The 22,212-nt window shown below is 45.9% G+C and overlaps 1 protein-coding gene across 4 annotated transcripts in view; it reads right to left on the bottom strand.

The window, feature by feature from the left end:
• The window catches only part of nhsa (Nance-Horan syndrome a (congenital cataracts and dental anomalies)), a 51,701-nt gene extending 31,798 nt beyond the window's left edge, over positions 1-19,903 (bottom strand). For all 4 annotated transcript variants that reach the window (XM_047587047.1, XM_047587048.1, XM_047587046.1 and 1 more), the window contains exon 1: positions 19,472-19,903. In XM_047587047.1, the coding sequence (XP_047443003.1) occupies positions 19,472-19,751 (280 nt within the window). In that variant the 5' untranslated portion in view covers positions 19,752-19,903. The remainder of the gene's footprint in view (positions 1-19,471) is intronic.
• Positions 19,904-22,212: the final 2,309 nt, after the last annotated feature.

Here is a 22,212-nt window from a genome sequence, read left to right as displayed (position 1 = left end):
TGATTGCTAACGTCTGCTCGGAGATTGCCGAGTGTTTACCCGCTGTAAAATCTAGGGTTTTTTAAGCTCATCTGGATGGACCGCGTTGCACCTCTGTCCCAGTTTCTCTGCGGCATTGTGCACGGCCCGCTGTTTGAATCACATTTATTTGTTGCCACGCGCGAATGAAACGGGAACGTCTCAACCAGTCAATCCAAGCAAATAACAAATGATAAGGTGCACGTGGGTGTGTGCGTCTGACCTGACCTGACACGGCCTGATAACTCCAACTTCAGCTCCTGCAACACACATTAATAAAATAGCTGACGGGTAGAAAAGTAAAGGGCAAACATTTGGAGAAGCCCTTCATCAAAGAGTATTTTGTTTCCTCGTGTCAGTCCTGTCAACGGGAGGATTTGCAGCCTTTTTCTCTTTAATATAACTGTTAACTGAAAACTGAACTCCCGGCTTAACCGAAACAAGGTATTTGATGACATTACTATTGGGGCTGATGGATGCCTCTCCCTGTTTTTCACATATTCTAAAGCGTATATATTAATATTTGGTGTCCTAAAACCAACAAGCAAATCTCAAAATGAAACACTTTCTCATTCACCACAACATGTTTTCGTACGGGCAAGAAAGACTTTCAAAATGTTCCCTTCGCTCTGTAACTCAATCCAGGGGTTCAACAAAGTGGCAGCTACAGCTCTGGGGGAAAGCATGAGCTAAAAGAGTTGGCTCAACTAGACCCGACCACTGGGCTCGCTTTGAGATGTAGCAGAAGGAGAAATATGTAAGTGTAATTGTGGGGGTTGGGGATTGGAGGAGGAGGAGGGGGGCAAAAGATGTCCTTTCTCCACATGTGAAAGACCCCAGACTCAGCAGCCGCCACTCAGTTATGCGTGACCACCAGCCCCTCCCGTTAAATCAGCTTTTATCTCGTGAAAGGACCCATCGGTTTGTTTGTGTGGCTGGCTTCGTCTTCGGGCCCCCGAAACAACGTCTCTCAGCCCTCGCTAATCAGCGGCTCCGAATTAAACTCTAATTCCTCGACTTCCGAGCGCCAAAACATTGTCAGAGGTTCATTAATCTGCTTCCCCCCGGAGGCTCAGATCTCCGCACGTCGGGCCCGCACACAAGCGCAAGAATAACCGTGCAAACAGTAAATATTTGATAACTGGCAAACTCCTCCGTCTCTCCTCGGCTCCTCGGCGTTAGCCTTCTTGTGTGGTCAGGAGGCTGTTCAAGAGCGCTGCAGGAATGCGAGCGGGGTAGCAAGGCCAACAATGCTTTTAGAGCCCGCCGGGATCTCACACACGAGCTGCTTTTACAGTTTGCTGCGGTTCCGGTGCCCTGCGAGTAGGCTCCTTTGAAAAAAGAAGAGCAGCGAGATAAGGGATTTTTTAATTGGCACGTATTTCACAGGGCTAAGTCGAGCCGCGGCGATAGTAGAACACGAACGCTGCATGGAAGGGAAAAAAAAAAAAAAAAACTTCAGCAAACTTCCGCAAGAGGTCCAGTATCCTATTCCACCCTTCCAACTAAGCAGGAGAGACAATCCCGCGTCTGAATGAAAGGCTTATATAGTGTGGGAATGATCCCGGGGAGTGACTGTGATTAGTCTGGCTCCACTGGGCATGATATCACAGCAGGGTGAACCTGGCTCAACAGGAACACTCGCACAGAGACTGAGGAAGACGCAGTGAGACGGAGAGGAGGGAGCCGAGCAGCGAGGGGGCTCGTCTGCGAGGGAGGGGGGGAGAGGGAACAAGCGTGGTAATTTGGTCTCCGCAAGCCTGACAGTGATTTCTAAGATGGTAATCACATCAACTTTATAGTTGAAGCGTAGTGACATCACTGCGAGCTGGAGTTTATCCTGCCCTGGCAGGCCCCAGTGGAAATCTAATAGCAACGAACAAGTGTGTGGCTCCAAAGATTCGCCACAGAGCCTCTAATCATGAACAAGAGAATTGTCAGAAATCCAGTAAATACACTGAGAGCGCTAGAGAGCGGCTCTGACAAATCAGACCGTCACTTCTGACGCCCATCCGGGTTTTTAAGAATTAAAGCCATTACCGCCAGTGAGTTGTTACACAGTATTAATAGGAATAGTTCAAACCTTTGACAAAAACCTCTGCTTCCCTTATAAGAAGACTTAATCATGTGGAGCGGAAGCCAGCCTCCACGGGGATCTCCTGTTATTACGATCTAATAATCCATACGGATTTTACGCAGTGAAGTGTAAAAACAATAATATATTGTGTTTGTCATTTTTGGAGGGAGGGAAGCTGCCTGTTAGTACATTTGGTTTCCTTCTCCTTCTGGTTTTATCTAAAATGTCAAACTATTGCTTCAAGCCTTTGTTTCTATTTTTGGAAGACTGTTAATAGCTCCTCAGCTAAACAGGAAGTACTAGTAAAGAAAGGAAGCAAAGGGTGAAGGTTGTAAAGGAAGAACTACTCTCCTGATTTAGGTTAAAACGGGATTTCCATATTTACGACTGATAATGAATCAATGATTCACTATGCACTACTGAAACAGGCCTGTAATTACGGCAGATATTTGAATTAAAACACGTGACTAAAAGGCGGCATGGGTCAGTGACATCAGACCGCAACACAACAGATGTCACCGGAGCTTTTGTGGGCGGGGCCTCTGTTTGAATACTAATAAGAAGAAATGGGGATTTTCCCCACATGCTTTGTCTCTCTGTGAGGGTCGCCGGCAGTGACACCAAACTTCACAGGGACAGGCGTGTGCCGCCCAACACGGGATCCCTTTTCAAACACCAGATTAGGGGCAACCAGTGTCCCAGATTAAGGAGCTCAGTCTGAGGTCAGGTACACACCCCAATGTGTTTTGAATCAGTTCACGGTTACAGACACGGCATCTGACCCATCGAACGCAAAAATGAGAGCTGGTTTTATGTTGCGGGCTCAAATGTGACGAGATGACCTTTGTACGAATACAATGAAGCCGAAGCGAAACAATGCTGATGACACACTGCAACTGAATCACAGATAAACAACTTGTGCAAGTCCAAATGCCTCCGTCCCTCAGCACAAGCACGTGAAACAGGATGGACGGAAGTCATGTACAGAGCATCAGGCATCGGTAAGACTGAGGTGAACCGACAATATGAAGGCCAACCAATGTGAAGTATTGGCCATATTAAATGTTCAGTGTCAGAGCAGGACCCAGTCTGATCTGACAGGCTGAATGAGTTGAGAGAGTTGGATGCGTAACCGACCACATGCTTCCCCTTTTCCTCCCCGTCTACGAGTCTGCCGGGACTCTCAGAGAACACTCAGCGAAAACAACTCCAAGGTCACAGAGAGGTTTACCTAATGTAACCCCTGACACAAGGCCTTTCGACAGACCTGATCCGACCGGTGTATGTTTGTGCGCTGAACTTCAAGTGAATTTATGAACAATGAGTAATCGTGGTGCAGCCACGTCCCTTTGGGGGCGTTCTTCTAGTTTGTTTGTTGAAGGAAATGAGGTCTCGGCGGATTGTGGTCGGAGCCTGTTGCCGTCTTTGGTGTGAAAACGGCGTGTTTATGGCGCGATATCTGACAAAGAACACAAGCAAAATGACAGCAAGACACTTCTGGTTTCCTCTGTGTTCTCCCCAGCTATCTGTGACCTTGCAAAAAGTAAAAGTCCAGATGGACGGGTCACATCTGGGCTCAGAGGAATGTATCCTGCATCACACTTCACTCCTTCGCCCTGAGGGAATGTCAGGGCTGGAAGGTTGTTCTCTTTCTCCTTCTCGTCACCACACACTCAATACTCGACCTGATGACCGTGACCAAAGCAAACCATATGGCATGGCAATGTAGGACCTCATGTAACAACAACTTTGAAGATACAAGACAGGAATCAAGCCCGAAAAACAAAGTACTAACCTATATGGAAGAAGCCCACAGGGTCATTATACATAGATTAAATGAGGCGCCATAATCCAGGGGATCAGGGGAAAATGCAAATTCATAGTAGTGACTCAGTTGTTATCCCGCAGCTCTTCTACTTCAAAGGAATTTCAAAAGATTTTCCAGGACAGAACTGTAACAGATTCACACCACACACATGCCATATATTTAAGAGTTACATGTGAAATTCCCGTTACTGAAGGCTGCCCTCCTTTTTGACATCTCATCATAAACTTTCTGCCTCGTCCGAAGGCCTCCTCAAAAGCCTCTTTGTCTCTGTGATCAGCAACCCTCCCACGGGCGTCCCTCTATGTCAACATAAGCAACACGATTACAACACCAGGCACCAACAATCCACACTGTTAACACTTCCATATTAAATCCACTTAAACGCTAACCCAACATTAATAACCGTGTAAATCACATACACAGACATTCCCACACGTCAGCAATAAATGAAAAAAATAAAAAAATAGTTGGCCCACGTGAGCCCCGCTGCAGCAGCCAAGCAGACCAATTTGTATTTGAGTTTTAAAACGGGGTGTATTTCTCCACACGGCGACGCAGCAAATGAGGCCATAAAACCTGCTGTAAACCCATTAGAATTACACATGTTGAGAGAAACGCTTCTTAATCACGGCTGACTTCGTGTGATCTGGGACGATCAGTGGATGCGCACAGTAAAACATCTCAGCTTCGTGGCAACAAACGTGTTTACGGCTGCCATGGTAACAGTCAAACCGAGCCAGGACACCTCTGCTCAGCTCAGACTTGTTCTGCCGTCAGTCTTAAGTGGAAGACTAATGAAGGAGAAAGAGGCTATACACATGAAAATAAACTGTTGCCTCCATACAGCTCCAACATTTAAAAAGGCTGCCTCAATGAACCGTTAAGGGGTTCTGGTTGGTTTGGTTTCAAACAAATGTCATCTACCTTTCTTTTACGGTCTTTATTCATGACCTAAGCTCTGTTTCAACTGTAAACTAAAGATCAACAAGACCAGATCTATTTTGAACACGTTCTACCGGCTTCGTTTGGCACAGGCAAAACATTTTTGAGCCAGGCCAAAGGTAATTCTTATGAAGCAAATGACAATAATCTGCTTTACAGGCTGCAGCTGAGAGGCTGGTGTGCGCGAGTCATGCACTGAATTGCGAAGTCCTTCAGTCCTTCCTGAAAAACAAGCAACACGCTCTTGTGAAAGAGACTGACAGTATGAAAACACAGATTGGGTGCTTAACAGTCCGTCTGCTCACACTGAACCAGACAGATGGCGTTGTTGACACCACTCCTCATTCTTTCACCTATTTCCACTTTCCACCTCAGTCTCAGTTTCCTCTCCAATCACTTCCGATATGGCTACTGCTTTTTTTACAGAGGAGGACACCTGGTCCAAATCAAACTGAATTAAAATACCACAAAATGTATGTATTCTCACAATGGGTGGCCGCGGCGGTATTCGAACCCCTGACCCTGGGTCAGTGCCATCGCCACCGAGCGACAAAGGCCCACGTTGAACATATACGTTTCACACAGATGGAGAACGAGAAAGCAGCTGCCCAGTGCCTTTCAAAGAAGAAGCTCGGCATAGTTCTTACTTATTGGCATGACTGGCTGCATATGACATCACTGGAAAGGCATGTATTCCTGTGTGCTGCTGAAACATACTGCCATTTGTAGAAGGCAGCGTGACGTCTGTGTCATAATAGAGGCATTGACATGGGGTGAGCAGGGATCGAGGGATGGATGACAGACTGAACCCTCAAATTAACTCTGAAATGTTATTAGCTCTTAAATTCCTAAGTACATTGGAGTGGACATGAAGTCTGACTTGGCATTGCATATGGTGCAATATAATACAATCAAAAGACATTAAAAGCTTCACTCAGGCATTTAAGTTATCTCGCAACATCTTGAAAAAATTACATCCGACCGTAATTTACAGTTAGACCTTTTCTGGTTGTTATTATAAAGATCTTGTTCTAAAACCACAGATCGCAAATGACAATGTAACAAATCAATTATATGAGCCGATACATTATGACAGCAACTTAAGTAATACAGTACACACAGGCTATATTCATTTCAATCACCTTTATTATTCGGATTCAAAAGCCACCCCGCCCATTTTCAGGGAACGTTTCACTCCCTCGGATGAAGTCATAAATTACAAGGTGTTTCACGGATGAAGAGGGCTTGAAAAGAAAGTAAATCACTCTAGGATACCTTAGCCTTGGATCATTCCCAACGTCTCAGATTTCTTAAGTATTCTCGTGGCAGGGGTCACGAAAACAAAAACTCTGGGAAGAGGAACAAGTCAAGTGATTGTGGTGCAATAACTCGGAATTCAAACGTAATGCCAAAACACACACTTATAAAGCACCATCTGTGACCACATGAAAAGAGGGAAACAACCAAATGTTAAGTTCATCGCATCAACTATTCGCATTAAATGAGGCAGCCGAGAGAGTCTGACTCAGTGTTTTACTGTAATCTCTCGCTGGCTGGCTATCACTTCCTCAATAAGATCAGGATCAGTACACGTTTAACTAGTAGGGTCCAAAGGAAAACAGTATCTGTGCTCCCAGAATGCACTGTCATGACACAAGTAGCTGATCAGGAAAGACTGACAAACTGCTGTTGTCAGGCAATAATTCTGCTTTTTCCACGCTGCAGTCCGAGTCTGGATGGCAGGGCTCAGTGAAAGGAGTTGGTTTCCTTTTCTGAAGCCCCTTTCACGTCGAATGAAAAACACAAACGATACGATAATCAACTCGTGATTTTATCAGCTCGGCTTTGATGTGAACAGGAATGCCACGTCGACCCACTAATTTACATGATGACGTAGATGTACCTGCCTGTTACGTTCTGATTTTGTCACTGGATGGCCTGTCAGACTTTGTCACTGTAGAAGCTCCAGGGCTGCGAGCAGCCCAAAAACCTAGTAAAAGTAAGGTTTTGGTTTACTCCTATAAGAGACAGATCTTTGAAAAGAGATTTTTGGCCCTTTTTTTCAATCAAACAAATCATATGTGTTGTTACATGATCGTTAATGTAAACGCATAGGTGAATTAGCCCTATGTCATGTTCAGGAAATTGCACCGGGTATAATCTTGATGTGAACTGCACATATGGCCCACTTTTTTATCGATCACGATCTGCGAGCTGCTCTGCATCCGTGGAGAAGAGGAGATTCGGCGCACTTAAATGTGTAATGATGACATCATCAATGCAATGATGTGTGACAGCAGGAAAAAAAAAACAAACAACAAATCCATCGTCAACCTGGTATTTTCATGTGAAAGGGGTATGACAAGTTGGAGGTGTGAAGCCTGTTGCCTGCAGCTCTTCATGTAACAGCCCACTGTGGCTGCTTCTTCTCGTACAATTACACTCAAATATTTTTGTAGACACATCTGATGATGATTTAGGCCTTCGTATTCATGTTACCAGTAAGTTAATACAACATTTTCCTCAGTTTATCATAACAAAAATGTTGAAATACTGCAATAGCGGGCTATAGGCTGAATCCCCAATGCGTTACCTCATTCAGCGACGGACAGTCACATAACAGACATTTAGTTGAATGAAAATCTGAGGGGCTGCCAATATAAAGCAAAGATGATTCATCTTCCCTTGCTATTACAGCACTGTAGACCGTCCCAGAGATACCATGTTTCACTCTGGCAGCCCTTCAGGTTGAGCACACAGATAATTCTCTGGCAAAGCACCAACATCAACAACAATCATGAAAAACACAGCACCAAATAGGGTGTGGGAATGTGCTTCAGAGAGTACAGACAAGACCAAAGCTTGATGCAATACCAAAAAAACATTTTTCTCTGACCCGTGTTCACCAGGTTTGGCCTCTGTAAATGATTACCATTGCCTTGGATGCAAAGCTTCCAACGAAAAAGCCACCATAAAAAGACACAACACAACAAAAGGCAGGCACAAGTGAGGGACAACTGGGCTGAAGGGGAGACTCAAATTCAGCCTCCTAAATGTGAGATAACTTGTGTTCTATAAACACATGTATCACTAACGGTGACACGGCAGTTGACTTTGTGTCTTGTAATTCCTTGATGTGGATGAAAAAAAAATGGTGTGATTCAAAGATCAGGTCAGCGCGCCCCTCCCCGTGTCCTGCAGTCCTCAGACTGTGTTTAAACCAAGAGATCAGACACCCGTAATCTCCATTGTCCCGTCCTGGGTAGACGACAGGGTCCTACCATGGCCCACTTTAACAAGCGGGGCCATCTGCAGAGTCACAGATGGCTCTGGCAGTGTCTTACAGGTTCCCACATTCACATGGGAGGGTTAGCCTGATATGAGCTGAAATGAAAAACCCACACAACCCCTCAACGCAGAGAGCAAAGAAAAACAGAGAAATTACTGTTGCTTTTGCTAAGTCGTCATAATCTGCCTGAGTATGCAGTTGGGTATTTATTATGTTTCTAAGCCCAGAATAACACAGTGGATATTATTCACACCATATCTGCTCCTTCATCTCAGTTCCCCGTCTACAACCTGGATCTCCTGAAACACGGCGCATACACTTTTGATTACAAGGTGTTATTCTGTTACAATGAAACGCTCTTTGATCCGCCTTACTCACTCCCTTTTTCCTCTGAAAATACACACAGAAAATACACCCTCCCACACTCGGAGTCGGCCCTGCTCAAACTAACAAGGAGGTTCGTTGGCTCGACAAAAGAACAACAGCTTTATGACAGGAATGAATGGACATCATCACAGAGATAAATGAGGCATTTCTGTCACAGCCTGGTGCCACCGTGGCATTTAGGTTGAAAGTGAACAAACAGCGGGGCAATAAAAAAAGACAGAGGCACACTTTAGGGAGACACATGTAGGGGAAGAATTCAAATCAATGGTCGTCAATGTGTTCTGCCAAATGCTTTCAAATGGGGCATTTCTTCCCTTAGACAAAGCGCTGCCAAGGTAACAGTTCAGACGTTAAGTGAATGGAAAGACTTCAAACTGACGCCCTCATTCAAACACAACCCGTGGCCGAGATCCCTGCTCCTGATTGGCTGCCGGGCGGCAAAGCAGCCAGGCGGCGTCCCAGCATGGGGGCAGTGACCTTGGCCTCACGTTAAGGTGTAGACGGGAGGTTCGGAGACTCCCAGCTCTGACGGCTGAGGGTGCCCCTGCTTTGTGTCCCTCAATGGTGAGGTAATGAGTCACACAAAACTTCCCATCAGCCAGCCAGCTGGCACGCGGCTCGCCTGCACAAAGACATCTGCAAGGGTAGGCCTTCGTCCCAACGCCGGTCTGTCTCCGCGTGGCAACCATTCAAGACCTGCTTTCCATTTCATTTGCACCGCCGCTCCAGTGTCTGCGTCCCAGCCTCCACGTGTTTATCTTTTCTAGAAGGATCGTCTGGCACACTTCCACTTGGCTCCAACGCGACTGCATGCAAAATACATCCAGGATGCATGGAGATGTAAAGGCATTTCTACCTTTGCCCGCATACTGTACTGTACATATTTTACATGCAAATATTCTGTATCTAGTCAAATTTGTAGTGTGAGGATAGCAGGACACACTTCTCAACGCAGACGAATGGGTAATTTGCCTATTCCAAAGTACAGAAAAACGCTTTGAAAACTATACCTGAGCCAAGCTAACAAGTAGCTACAACACTCTAGTAACGTGAGCGACATCGCGGCCGGTCTAATTTAACTAGATCAGATCTTCTGTTAAACAGTACAACAACTCCTCCCTCAGAATCACATGGGTTTAAAAGTCAGCAGCTGGTTGGGAGGCAGGTTTTACCACTACCAATTTTATTATAAGATGTAAAATATATATATATATATATACATACATATATATATTGGTCTTGTTAAGAACACAAACTTCACACTCTGAGGAAATATTTGGAGACGTTTGGCCAAGCAATAAAAAGTGTTTTACAAAGTTTCCCACAAGGCAAAAGGAAAATGTTGCACACACACACACACATAGACAAATAAACTCTGACGTCTGGTTAGAGTTCATTTGTATTCCTGCGGGAGGACAGAGTCAAAATGAAAGTCCACACTCCTAATGAAAGACACCTTCCACGAGGGCTATGAGCCCTGGGCCGACGGCCAACAGATGGGGCTTTTCAGTCTCTGACAACACAGCAGCACCTTTGGGTAGTTTCCCCCGTGGACCACATCCTGCTACCGCTCCAGCTCCAGCCCCAGCCCCAGCCCCAGGGAGGGAACACGCTCTTCAGATAAAGTGATGTGAACAAGCCGCAGCCGGCGGACCCTCTATTAGTCCTGTGACGCAACGCTGGTCAACAGCCCTCGCGTTTCCCATAAATGACTCGCCGTACAAAGTTATTTCCAGCAACTATTTCCCCAGAGTCGGACATGGAAAACAAGTCAAAGCCATAACTGTAAATCATGTTTCATGCGACATTATTAAGTTATTAATGCACATGTATACAGTTACCGAGGTCAACTGAATTGTTCAAAATGAGGCCAGGGTCATGTGTCACATTAAAATAAACCTGGACTCTTTGCCCGTTGTAATGACCTCTGGTTTCTAGTATCAGTGTTGGACTCCTTTAGACCGTGGCATCAAAGGAAAACTCAGATCCTGCCTCAGCTTTGAATTCACCTTTGTTCTCTTTGGCTGCGTTCAGATGGTTGGTATTCTCTTTTGATTACCAGTTTTCAATGTTCACCACAGCATTCATTCTCTACCAAAATAACTGAGCCGAAAAAAAAGAAGAAAGCTTTCCAGGCAATTTTCTCCTCATCTCATAGAGCAGATGCCATTCATCTCTGCTTCGTGGGACCGTCCCTTCGCTCTGATTACATAACAGCATCCAAAGCAAATGATCTTCAGAGCTGTTTTCTCGATACTATCATTGATCTTTTAGCGAGAGCCACAGATCAGGAGACAAAAGTGATTTACTTAAAAACTGCATGGCTGAAAATGAGGGATGAGATTTTACAGTAGGCTGCTCTGAAATGGATGGCGGCTTGTGTGGGGAGCTGCCAGGACAGACTGGGCAGATCATCACAAACCCCTTCAGCGGCTTTGATGGGGGATATAAAACGGGGGTTTGTCCCAAATATCATCTTACTTCTTATTCCCCCAGTCTCCTTCCACTTGAGTATTGATGAACTGTACTATTTCTTGGCTCCTCGAGGGTACAGTAAACATGGCTGTAGTTTGTTATGGTAGAATTACACCGCTGCTTAACAGTAAGACAGCTCCAGACAGTTCTGGAGAGGCACAGTGCCATAGTATGTTTGAACATAAACAGGTGGAGTCTGAGGATTTAACTGTTTCTGCGCCCTCATTGTGGCGAAGCAACAATGCCGCTTCTCATTCGATACAGGATTTGGGTGCTCGGATGTCGGTGGAAGTTCCCAGAGAGAACTCCCTGGTGAACCAACTTTAGATTGGTAACTGGATCTTTTTCTATGGCGAGAATCCTCGTCTTGGAGACACGTAGGATAGATTAATGGTAAGCTACACAATTCCCATGTTCTTGTAATTAAATATCTAATGGTGAACGCTGTTTACTGCGGACTCTGTGGAAGTCTGGTGTGTCATGAGATCAATAACAATGGTCGTAATAAAACCGAAAGCATTCACTGGGAACTCCAGTGAATCATGTCTCTATTTCCAGCTGAGCCAAGGGACATCTGATTACTCATTTGTCTGCAATGAAGTTCTGGAAACCCGGAGAAGAGCGAGCTCGAGGCCTGGACGGGCATTCACAAAAACTCACTGTGGACAGATTTATATGTTAGGGCTCGGAATCAAATATTAAACCAAACCCATTTACTACGGAGAGGACAAAGCGTAGGCTCTCAGGGTTGATTGGCGGTCAGTGAATGTTTAATAGAGAGAACTAAAAAAGGAGCACATAATGGAGAGCAGGTCATCCACTTTCGTGGTGCAGAGCTTTTTCGCTGCTATAGCAGGACGGTCTCTCCCCAGTGGGGCTGCTGCGAGCAGGACTGGCTGAATCCCAAAATAAGAAACTGGGATAGTGTGATGAGTGAGAACAGCGATAGAGAGGGAGAGACTCGCAGAGAGAGCTCGCAGTCAGAGGAGGAGAAGAAAATCTAAAAAAACATGCCAGAGGGAGTGGACCGGGACTGAAATTACTGGCAAGAATAAAAGATAAATCCGGACGGAGAGGAAACGTCCCAGAGGAGGAGGGTTTGAAGGAGGGAGGGACAAAAGCTAAAGGAGGGTGAACTTGCGCATGCCTCAGGGCCCGATGAGTCAGGAGGGAAACAGTCGCCCTTTCATGTTCTTCTCTGGACATGTTATGATGTCCGTGTTTACGTCCAGCAGAGCTTGTGCGGAGGCCTCGGATCATTGTCGGAGCTTGCCAGCCAGCGTTACCTGAGGCGTTAAAAATTACGCACATCTGTTGTGAAGTCTAAAAGCGAAAGTCAGACGCTCAAGCTCTGAGATCATGGATGTGCAGAACGCCCTGTGCCGGCGAGAAGCAAAGCAAACGAAAAACCCGCGATCCAGGTCACCGACGCTCGTTAACGAGCAGCGCTCCGGCGGCCTGTTACGGTGACAAGACCCACCGGAGGGCGCGCAGTCAGCAGGAAGCAGATAAGACCATGAAAAGTGAGTTTGGCTTGAAATTACAGGCGTCCTGAGAGGAGGGGGTGAAGGAGGAGGCGTACGAGGTCAGACAAGCGTTTGTTGCGGACGACGCGGAAAATTTTAATTTTTTCTGACTGAGGCCTCATCAGCAGCGGCAGCAGCAATGCCTGCTGGAGTGGAAGCAGCGTTTTTTTGGATCCTGTTGAGGGGAATTACCATTATCATTCAGTAAAGCGGTTAGAGGCAAAGAGAGTCAAAATCAATCAAATCTTCGCAAAACAGATGCAGCCGGCCAGCTTGGAAGGCTAAAATTATTAAAATGAGCCAACTTCTGTAGCCGTCTCTGGGCCTGTGTCTTGATGACTTGTTCTGAATCGAAAGAATGAGTTTTGAGGGTCTTAAATATAATCAAATTTGTACAGTATACACGACTCCATGGGAAATACTTTCCACGATATGTGCCACTCTTGAAAAGGGGTTTGTAACATGAACTGTAACCTCGCAAACTAATATAGTTAGTTGATGACATGGGCCTTGGCATTAGAAATACGGCCTGTTAACTTATTTTGCAGCTTCCATTTTTTTTTTACTTTTTTTGGTATTGCTCCAGATGTCTTAAGCACTTAATATTGCACTTAAAACAACTCCGTGCTCACTTCCACAGCATGAGAAATTCAGAGCTAGACAGGCCTGTTATGGCTGTCCTCGGTTGCTACGTTATGATTTAGGGGGAAGTAGTGAACGGCCAATTTAAGCTGAAAAGAAAAAAAATCACTCAACACCAGAAATTCGGCATGAAAAAAAAACTGAAAAAAAAAAAAAAAAAAAAAACTCAGCAGAAATCAAATAGTCTTAACCGAAAACCGCAGAGCCTTCCATTCACACACGCCCTCATACGGAGCAGGTGCTTTGTGTTTTTGCATCACTTGCGTGATGGTAAGATGATTGATGAGACGGCTCTTTCAACTTTAGAGACTCGGCCCGACTGATCCGTGTGCTCCTGTGCAAAGGCGAAGTGAGGGAAGCTCGCATTCCTGTCAGATCCCAGTCTAAACAACAGGATGGCAGAGACTTCTAATCCGCATGTTTCCTTCCTTTTTTTAAAAAACTGAATCAGCTTTAACTTACATCTTTGTCTTTATCCAGCCTTTTCAAACTTAAGGTGACATCACATGAGGGTGGGCAGTATTTGCAATGTACCACAACGTATAAATAAGATTGACTGGTAAAAGGTAAGTCTTTCAAGTAGCAAGGGGGGATTTACCTAATATCAACCTATTCTTTTCTTTTTTTACAGCTCACCATCGGAGTCTAAGATCCTTTATCTCTTCCTTCCTACTAATCTTTCTCATGAGATAGTGAGCCAGCTATTCACATCGTCTAAGCGCAGGAGAGTCCCTTGGAATTTTACTTAACTTTTTATCTGTTCCTGCAAAGATCCAGAGATGGGACTTATGAATAATTCCATTACATAACAGTTAAAGTCTTTGTGAGGGTGGTGGTCCGACAGGAAAGTCTGGGATACGATACAACTTGAAGACATTCTGAGTCAGGGACGGAAACCAACACAGGTGGCATGAAATCCTTCTGGCTAGCTGCAGCGAGACAAAGAGCAGCCGGCAATGGTTTTATAGCCCTCTGAGCTGTCAATATTTCTCCAGGTTGCGGCGGAAAAGAATGCGGTGAGGTGCTGTAAATTGCACGCTGCAGTAAAGAGTTGGTTTAACCCAGAGTCAGACGTGTGTTTGTTTGATCTACGGTGAAAACGCTGTAGGTTCCGCTGCGTATTGAACATGTGCGACATGTGGGTTTGGATGGAAACATTGGCAGGTGCTGCAGAAAAGGAAAACAATGGACAGAGAGCTGCTTTCTCTTTGAAAAAAAAAAAAAAAGGAGACTTTGTGTAGAAGAAATGTCCAGATACAGGTACCACACACAACTGTCATTGAGTGTGTTCACTTTGCCGCTGCCCAGTGGGCCACCAGGAGTCGACTTACAGAGACTAAAGGAGGTAAAGGACAAAACAAACACCTAAAATTTTGCCCTTCACGTCTCAGTTTGTCTCCAGCCATGAGCGACGGCACCGGCCAAAGGGCTCCGTTCACCTTCTTGAGCGGACTCCGGCAGTTTAATCAGACTTTGGTTTCCGCCGCTCTGCTGACCTGTGGCTATTCAATATCATGTCAAACGTTAAATCCACTCTAATTGGCCGGTCAAGTCTTTAGAGAGTGGGTGATAAGCAAGATGGAGGCGGCTGTGTTTGCTCTTTTGTGTTTTGAAGGGGTGTGTGGGGGGGGTTGGGAGGTCAGCCGTCTTTTGAGGTCAGGGGGTGGATGACTGTGCCCCCCCACCTCTACTTCAGGACAGGCTTGAATTGTCCCACTAGTGCTTTCGGCCCCACACTCAGGACTCCATAAAGAGTAATGACTGCCAGCGAGGGGAATGTTATTTAATAAGCCGGAGCGTGCACACGTGGAGGAGGCTCGTATCCACAGCTCGGGGCAGTCAGATATCGTATCATGGGCGATTTCTTGCAGAAGAAAAAACAATCACCTCCTGCCAACAACAAACTAGAGCTTAAGTTCCTCTGGAGGAATCTGATAATATAAAAGCAGAACGTTTTTACAGGACGGCGAGGCCCTCAACACAAATGTTAGCCTATGCACCTGATAACACACACAAGACTAGCGCGGGGAGTCTGACTCAGGAGCACTTGCTCTCGTGGAGGGTCCGACCACAGGAATGTAAAGTGTAATAGCTCACACGTTTCCCTCAAGCAACTCCGTGAAACCTTAATTTTAACAAAACGCCTCCTTTCATAAACAAATACGGCCTCTGGTTCCCCCCCACCCACCCACCCTCGTCTCCACTCTTGACACCAGCTCTCCAGATGAACTCAGGGAGCGTGCGTGGGGTTGGAAGGTCCCAGAAATGCAAGCGAGCACTGTGGTTTCCTGGTCACTGGCTCTCTGGAATGCTTGACTTGACAGGAACAGTTCAGCAGAAACCACTTCAATCGCGGGCCAGGCAATCCACCGGCGGCTGAGGTGCTGAGACGCACGCACAGTTAATGGAGCACAAAGATGGCATTAAGGCCGCACTCTCACACGTGCGATCCTTCTCAACGGATTGAATGAATGACTTTTCATATCCAGGTCCAAAAAGGTCAGGCTATAAGGAAGTACAAAAGAAATGACATCATTTATATTATGACCGCCTCAGGAAAACAAGAAGACACGAAGGCTGTCTAGGCTTTGTCAGTTGGTGTGTGTCTGGGAAGAGGAGGAAAGGGATGAGGGGGGGTTGGTGCAGGAATGAATGGGCAAACTCTTTGAAATGTGCTCTATAATTAGCAGGGTACTATATCAATGGCAGGTTGTCTGGACCTGCAGAAATATGCATACAGTTGTGACAATGAAAGGGAAAAGAGAAGCAGAGTCTCTCGATCCAAGAAGAACTAATGCGGCTCTTTTCTTTCAATTAACTATTTAAAGCCTACAGCCTAAAGACAAAACATTTTATTCCGTACATTATCTAAAGCTTTACGGCAAATTCCGAAACTGACAGATATTGAACTCAAATGGGCTGTGCGTTGGCTCGTCAATACAGCCTCACTAAGTACATCAGAGTCAACCGTAGTGGCTGGACTGGGTCAATGAAATGCAGAAGGGAAGGGCGGTCAGAAAGCTAATGTGGCCTGTGCCTGGCCCGAGCTGCTTCAGCAGAGTTTAAAGTAGCATATTTGCTGCGCCACCGCTGTCCACAGGAACTCTGCTTCCAGGCCGCCGAGGTTCACAGAGGTGCAAGAACGTCATGGCGCTGGAGTGGAATACTGGACCGAAATCAAGGCACAGGAAGGATGGTAACTGCAGAGCATAAATACTCTGCGCGCAATTTTTTTTTGTCGAGGGGCGGTTTAAGCAGGAAGAAAAACAGTGCGGACGAAAGCCAAGAGCACCTCTAAGTTCAGTAATGACAAATTCTAAGGGCCGCAAGTCCATGGCTTAAATGGTAAAAATATGCAGCCTTTTTCAAGCCTTTGTCTTCGGGAATTACTCAGCGTTTTAGGATTTATGCTGTAATACTACAACCGATAACGCGTCCTATCACTCTTAAGGCCACACCGAGCAAGGGGAGCGTGACCCAGGGCTGGGAAGATAAGGAATTCTTGCTTTCGTGTGTGCTCTGTTTTTGGTTTTACTCGGTTTTACTGTTTAGGGCTGAGAGACTATTGTTTGGTGTTGTGAGGCAGTCTCTGGATTGCTTTGTACAAAGAATGTGGTAAACTGCCAGCCATGTGCTCTTGGACCAGAAAAGCCAGAGGGCCAGTTGCCTCCGCAAAGTATTGCAGCTCCCCCTCCACACTGAGCTCTGTAACTTAAAACCAATGTGCTCTAACATGGGACAGCACCACAGGGCCCGGTCTGCCGGAGGAGCTCTGATGGTATTCCACCTTCTTCCATTTTATGGCAATCTGCACCTTTGAGTGACCACAAGAACTGCCCCTGTAAGACCTCTTTCTCTGCCATTTTGTTTTTTTATGAAGGTTAGATACTTCTCACGGGCCCTGAAAATCTCCCTGGGTGGGTCTCAACGTCGACTCGCTCAACTGGCGAATTTACGTCACGGTTGCTGCCGTCACAAAAACACAACGTCATCTTGCGAGTCCGGTGGATCCTCCACACACAGTGGAAACACAAAGGCTGAAAGGGCCAAATAGGAGGCTGCTCCTGTAAACATTCACCACCTCGCGCCTGCCCTGAGTTCCTGCAGTGAAAAAGAGGCCAAACTGAGTGGATGTCACAGGAGAGCTGTCTAAACACAAAGCTGACGGATGTATGCCAGGCGCCTGGTGTATATGGAGGATGAAAGGGAAAGAGAATTTGGATCGGTAGCGGTTTGTCGCCTTTCCTGACTTTTTTTTTTTTAAGCGTTTGTTAAAAAAAAAAAGAACTTTCTGTATTATTTAGCTGAATTCCCTTGTATAAATAGCTATGTCAATAAATCATGGACAGTAGGAGGAACACATAAGTGTCTATATTTGGAGTCCGTTGAGCACTGAGTACACATGTTACTGGATATAGCTGGGGCAGAGAATAAAAGGCCAAATATGAGATGAAGCAAAAGTGAAAACACTGCACTTCTAGTAAACAAAGCCGTTTGACCCAAATGTGTCAGCACCTCTGACAACCCCCACAGAGGTTATCGCAGTATTATATTATCCAATACAAACCGGTGTGACATCGAACCAACAGGTCAACATGTGACGTGATGATGAACATGTCTGTAGCCACGGCCTCCTTCTGTAGACAAGTCACAGCCCCATCATAAAGGCCAACCCCCGCACACTGAGCCCTGTGTGGCCCGAACTGCTCCATTTACACCGATTGTCATTCAGATGAGGGAGGGTACTGTTGTTTAAGGCTGCCCCAGCGGCATTCATATGAAAAGCACAATTAAGAGTAATTAGACTTTTTTTTCTCCAGGGAAAAGGAGTTATCTAGAAGCCCTGCATGCAAGATGTCCTGGGCAACAACACGCAGGATGAAGGGGTTTGATTTACCCGGTAATATCACTTTTTTCCATTCATGAGATCTGGTGGTTAATTCAAGAACATGTCTTTTAACTTCTGAAGTCTGCACAGAGACGGGTTAAATTGAGAGAGCTGAAGGATCAACGACTACCACCACTTCCCACCGGTTTTGCTTCAAAAGGAACGTAGGGGCCGAGAAGAACCGATGAGATAAACTGTTTTCTTATGCACCGTTGACTATTACAGCTACAGGATAACCCACAGCCAGGATGAGTCAATGACATGCAGACTGTTGTGACCGCACTTAACACGACGGATGCTAACAAAACAAGACGGCCACTCCGCCAAGAGGTACAAACATCTGCTGGCGAAAAACAAATCCCTGCAGACATCTCAAAGTTTATGCTGGGTTTAGGACGGGTCCTTTACACCCCGCATGTAAATACCCCCGGGCGAAATAACCCATTCAGGGACCACAGGAAGCGGGGTCTGGAGAACATGCAAGGACTTGCTGAACCTAAACTTAAGGAGAGGGGCTGCAGGAACTGTGCTGTGGATGGATCGTTGTGGGAGATGGAGAGGGGTGCACAGGTTTCCTAAGTGCTTACACACACACGTGCACACACACACACACACACACACACACACACACACACACACACACAGAGGGGGCACAAAGATTAAAAGAGCCAGGCGATGGCCACATGCTGTGTTATCAGGGTAATGAATTCCCACTGGTGGCCAAGCAAAGTTCAACAGATGAAGCAGGACAACCATGAACATCATGTCTAACATTTGAGACCTCTAACTCTGGTCACTCCTCATCCTTTCCAAATAACATTACCAGTAAAACGCTGAGACCAGCGTTGAGTTTTAAAATGTCAACAAACTATTAAATGTTGCGACAGCATTTGAAGGAGAAACACTCACTTTTCCCGAATGGACCACTTGTTATTTAACCGTAGGCACACAAAGCAACGGCTACGGGAAAGAGTTAAGTGTGTTCGTGGATGAGTAACACCCGTGTAATAGCTACGGGGAAAGGTCTGCTGCTAGCATGAGGTCTGGACACACGCCCCTCGGACTGGGAGAAGACGTGAACGCAGCAGCGCAGCTTCTCAGTGAAGACGAAAGGCGAAATGAATCGTAAACACATGTCAAAGTTTAAAAAAAGTGGCTTTCGGTACCTCGCTGGCGTCACGCTGTGACTTTAATGCGAGTTTGGGCAGGTTTTAAACTCGCACCATTTAGTAATAACCCAACAGCGAGACGCGCGTGCTAAAGATCCCTTTAAATAACCTACGTCATAATGTTTGTGTTTTAGTCACTGAGGAAAAATGATGCCTCCTCGCGCACTTTCCCCTCGGAGCCGCGTGCTGCTCCCTGTTAGAGAGCCTTTAATAAGAGGGTCGGTACTCACGCACTGCCTCCTGTTTGGGGTCCAGCTCGGAGCAGGTCTGCTGGAGCTGGTTAATCTTGCCCTGCAGACCCCTGACCCGCTGGCTGGTGGACGAGAGCTCTCCCTCCAGCTCCTGGAATATGGAGCAGGCATGTTTGGCCAGGTCCGACAGCTGCCGCAAGGTCCGGGACAGAGCCACGTTACTGATGGAGACCAGATCCTCGAACAGCGCTCCCTCCTCGTTCGGGATCTCATACCTGCACAGTAACTGAGGTTCCACGACCCTTTTGGCAAATGGCATGTTGATGTAAATCCAACAAAAGTCCCCCAAGAGTGAGCAGAGAGTGGTCGTCCCCCCGCGGCCCCCGGTCCAGATTTGTTTCTGAATTCAGCTGTTGCTGATGCCCCCCATCCTTTCATTTGTTAGAGAGGACTGCTGTGCTCCTCGCCGCTGCGCCGGGTCATCTGCTGCCCTAATGCTGGTGTGTTTTTCACTGCTCCAAAGTGGAGGTGGTTTAAAAAATGACTGCGGGAAGACGTGGAGTGGATGTGTGGATCGGGACTGCCTGCTCCACCATGGCCAGGCAGAAGTAGGGCTATTGTAAATCCTGTGACACCGTGAAGGGCAGAGCAAAGGTTTTATATGGATGGACAATCATTTTCCAAATCATTTGGTGAAAATCCCCCTTCGTGACTGTTTTAATGTTCAGTTTTTATTGGACTGGGTGGTGATTAAACTGGATGATCGTTGTGGAGGAGGTAGTTTGTGCGGCGGTTAAACTGGATTGAATCAAACATTGAATGTTTCTGTTGTTCGGCCAAGCCCACTGACTACAATGGGGTTTGTCAAAATAATAGAAACAAGTGACTGCAGAACAAAACTACTAACCGCAGCCTCCAAAACGAAAGCACAGTTGAATCAACAACTCTTTCATATGTTTGAATACCATAACCTGCATGAGGGTGAGATTTAGAGCGAGACCGTTGGAGATGGATCCATTCATTTTAAGTAGTCCACCTAATGAGTCGGCAATGAGTGTATATTGGTGTGACGTGACAGAATATGGCCAGCATCAAGAATTTAAGAGGTCTCAGTTGCAAAACAGCAGATTACAGATTTGTTTTAATGACGAATCATAGCATTATCTTGATTATTGCTTTTCAGAAAGTCTTTATAACCTTTTTTCCACTGTTTACTATGAGCAAGGAAATACTTTCTTCTGTCCATGTACCGTACGTACTTTTACTTTATTATCCAGTGTGTTTTCCTTTTGCTTTTGACGATTTGCTTGTTTTCTCCATCATGTACGTATATCACACAAAGACATAATTTGGAGTATTGACGCTCATTGTTGGTCAGACAAAAGATGCTATAATATGTCACCTGTGGCTCTGGGGGACTGGATCTTTGGTGACACTTGACACTACAGATCACAAGAATAATCAGTTCATCAATAGCCCATAATCAGCAGACTAGACAGCAAACGAAAATATTGTTTTGGAGCCGAAACCTTTAACAAAAAACGGCAGTGCACAACAATAAATGCTTCTTTTGTAGCAGGTACGCCATGAAGTTTCACTGCTGCAGGGATTTGAGTGACCACATTGAACATCCTTCGGTATTTATACTGAATGTGGTGTTAAACTACAAGAATACCTCTTTTACTTGGCCGCATCCCCGTCTAGGTTAAGCTTCACCTCAGCGCGTGGACCTGGTCGTCTGGGCTGGACTTCATTCACATTTGCTGAATGAGTGTTTAGCTAAATCCCAACCAGCTGACGGGGCCAGAATCGGCAGAGGTGGCAGCCCGGACGCTCTTCCTGAGGCCTAACTAAAGTCCACAGCAGAAGTGCAACCTTTGCAAAGCCCGGCCCCGAACAAAGGGGGGGCGATGGAAGCGGCGTATGGCGTCATCTTTGAGTAATGGTGCTACAACAAAAGGGCTAACTTGAACAGACAAAAGCTGCTAATCTTTGTTGTGAGAGGAGTCAGCTTTAACTTGAAGCCACCGGGGGTGATATGGATAGAGTTTGTTTACAATGAACTTAGAAAAGTGCTCCCTGTGTCCATTCTTTCTCTTTCGTTCGTATTAACAAACATTTGGTTGTGTAGCTTTAATGACATGATGTGGAGATCCACAGGATTTGTGTCTGGGAGCTCTAAATATCACTGTCTCCAGCTCCTGGAATCATTAATAGTGTATATAGTAATAAGCCTGTTGCTAGCTAAGCAGGAGATACCTAGATGACAATTATATCAAACAGCCATATACTTAGAGAGAACACATGGCACATGGCATATCACGTGCAGCTGTCATCCCGAAATGCAAACCAAACACTTAGTAAGTGGTATTTATAGTTCTGGGAGAATGGCCCCCCGTTAAGTCGTCTGACTTAACGAAGACACACACTCCTCTCTTCGTCTATGAGAAGAAATGAAACATCCAGTTCAGGAGGAGACACTGGAAGGTGATGCTGCAGGTACCGACACGCAGCCCTGCACAAAAAAATATTGGTTATGGCACGGAGGAATTACGAGCGCCCTGTCGTCGTCTGGCATCCAGCGTCTGTCTCCAGGACTGAAAACGCTCACTCATTCATTCTCTCAGATGTGGGAGCGGTGTGTTACTCAATGGAACCACTTCACACAGACTCAAACTATCTCGTTTCCCTTAGATTAAAAATTGGTTTCACTTTTTTATTTATTTTTTTTCCTGTGCTTGTTTTGGGTTCTCTGATCGGCTCAGTTTATTCTTAGATTA

This window comes from Mugil cephalus, chromosome 6 (genome assembly GCF_022458985.1).
Source record: "Mugil cephalus isolate CIBA_MC_2020 chromosome 6, CIBA_Mcephalus_1.1, whole genome shotgun sequence".
Classification (NCBI taxonomy): domain Eukaryota; kingdom Metazoa; phylum Chordata; class Actinopteri; order Mugiliformes; family Mugilidae; genus Mugil; species Mugil cephalus.
This window is presented reverse-complemented; position numbering and strand designations above follow the sequence as displayed.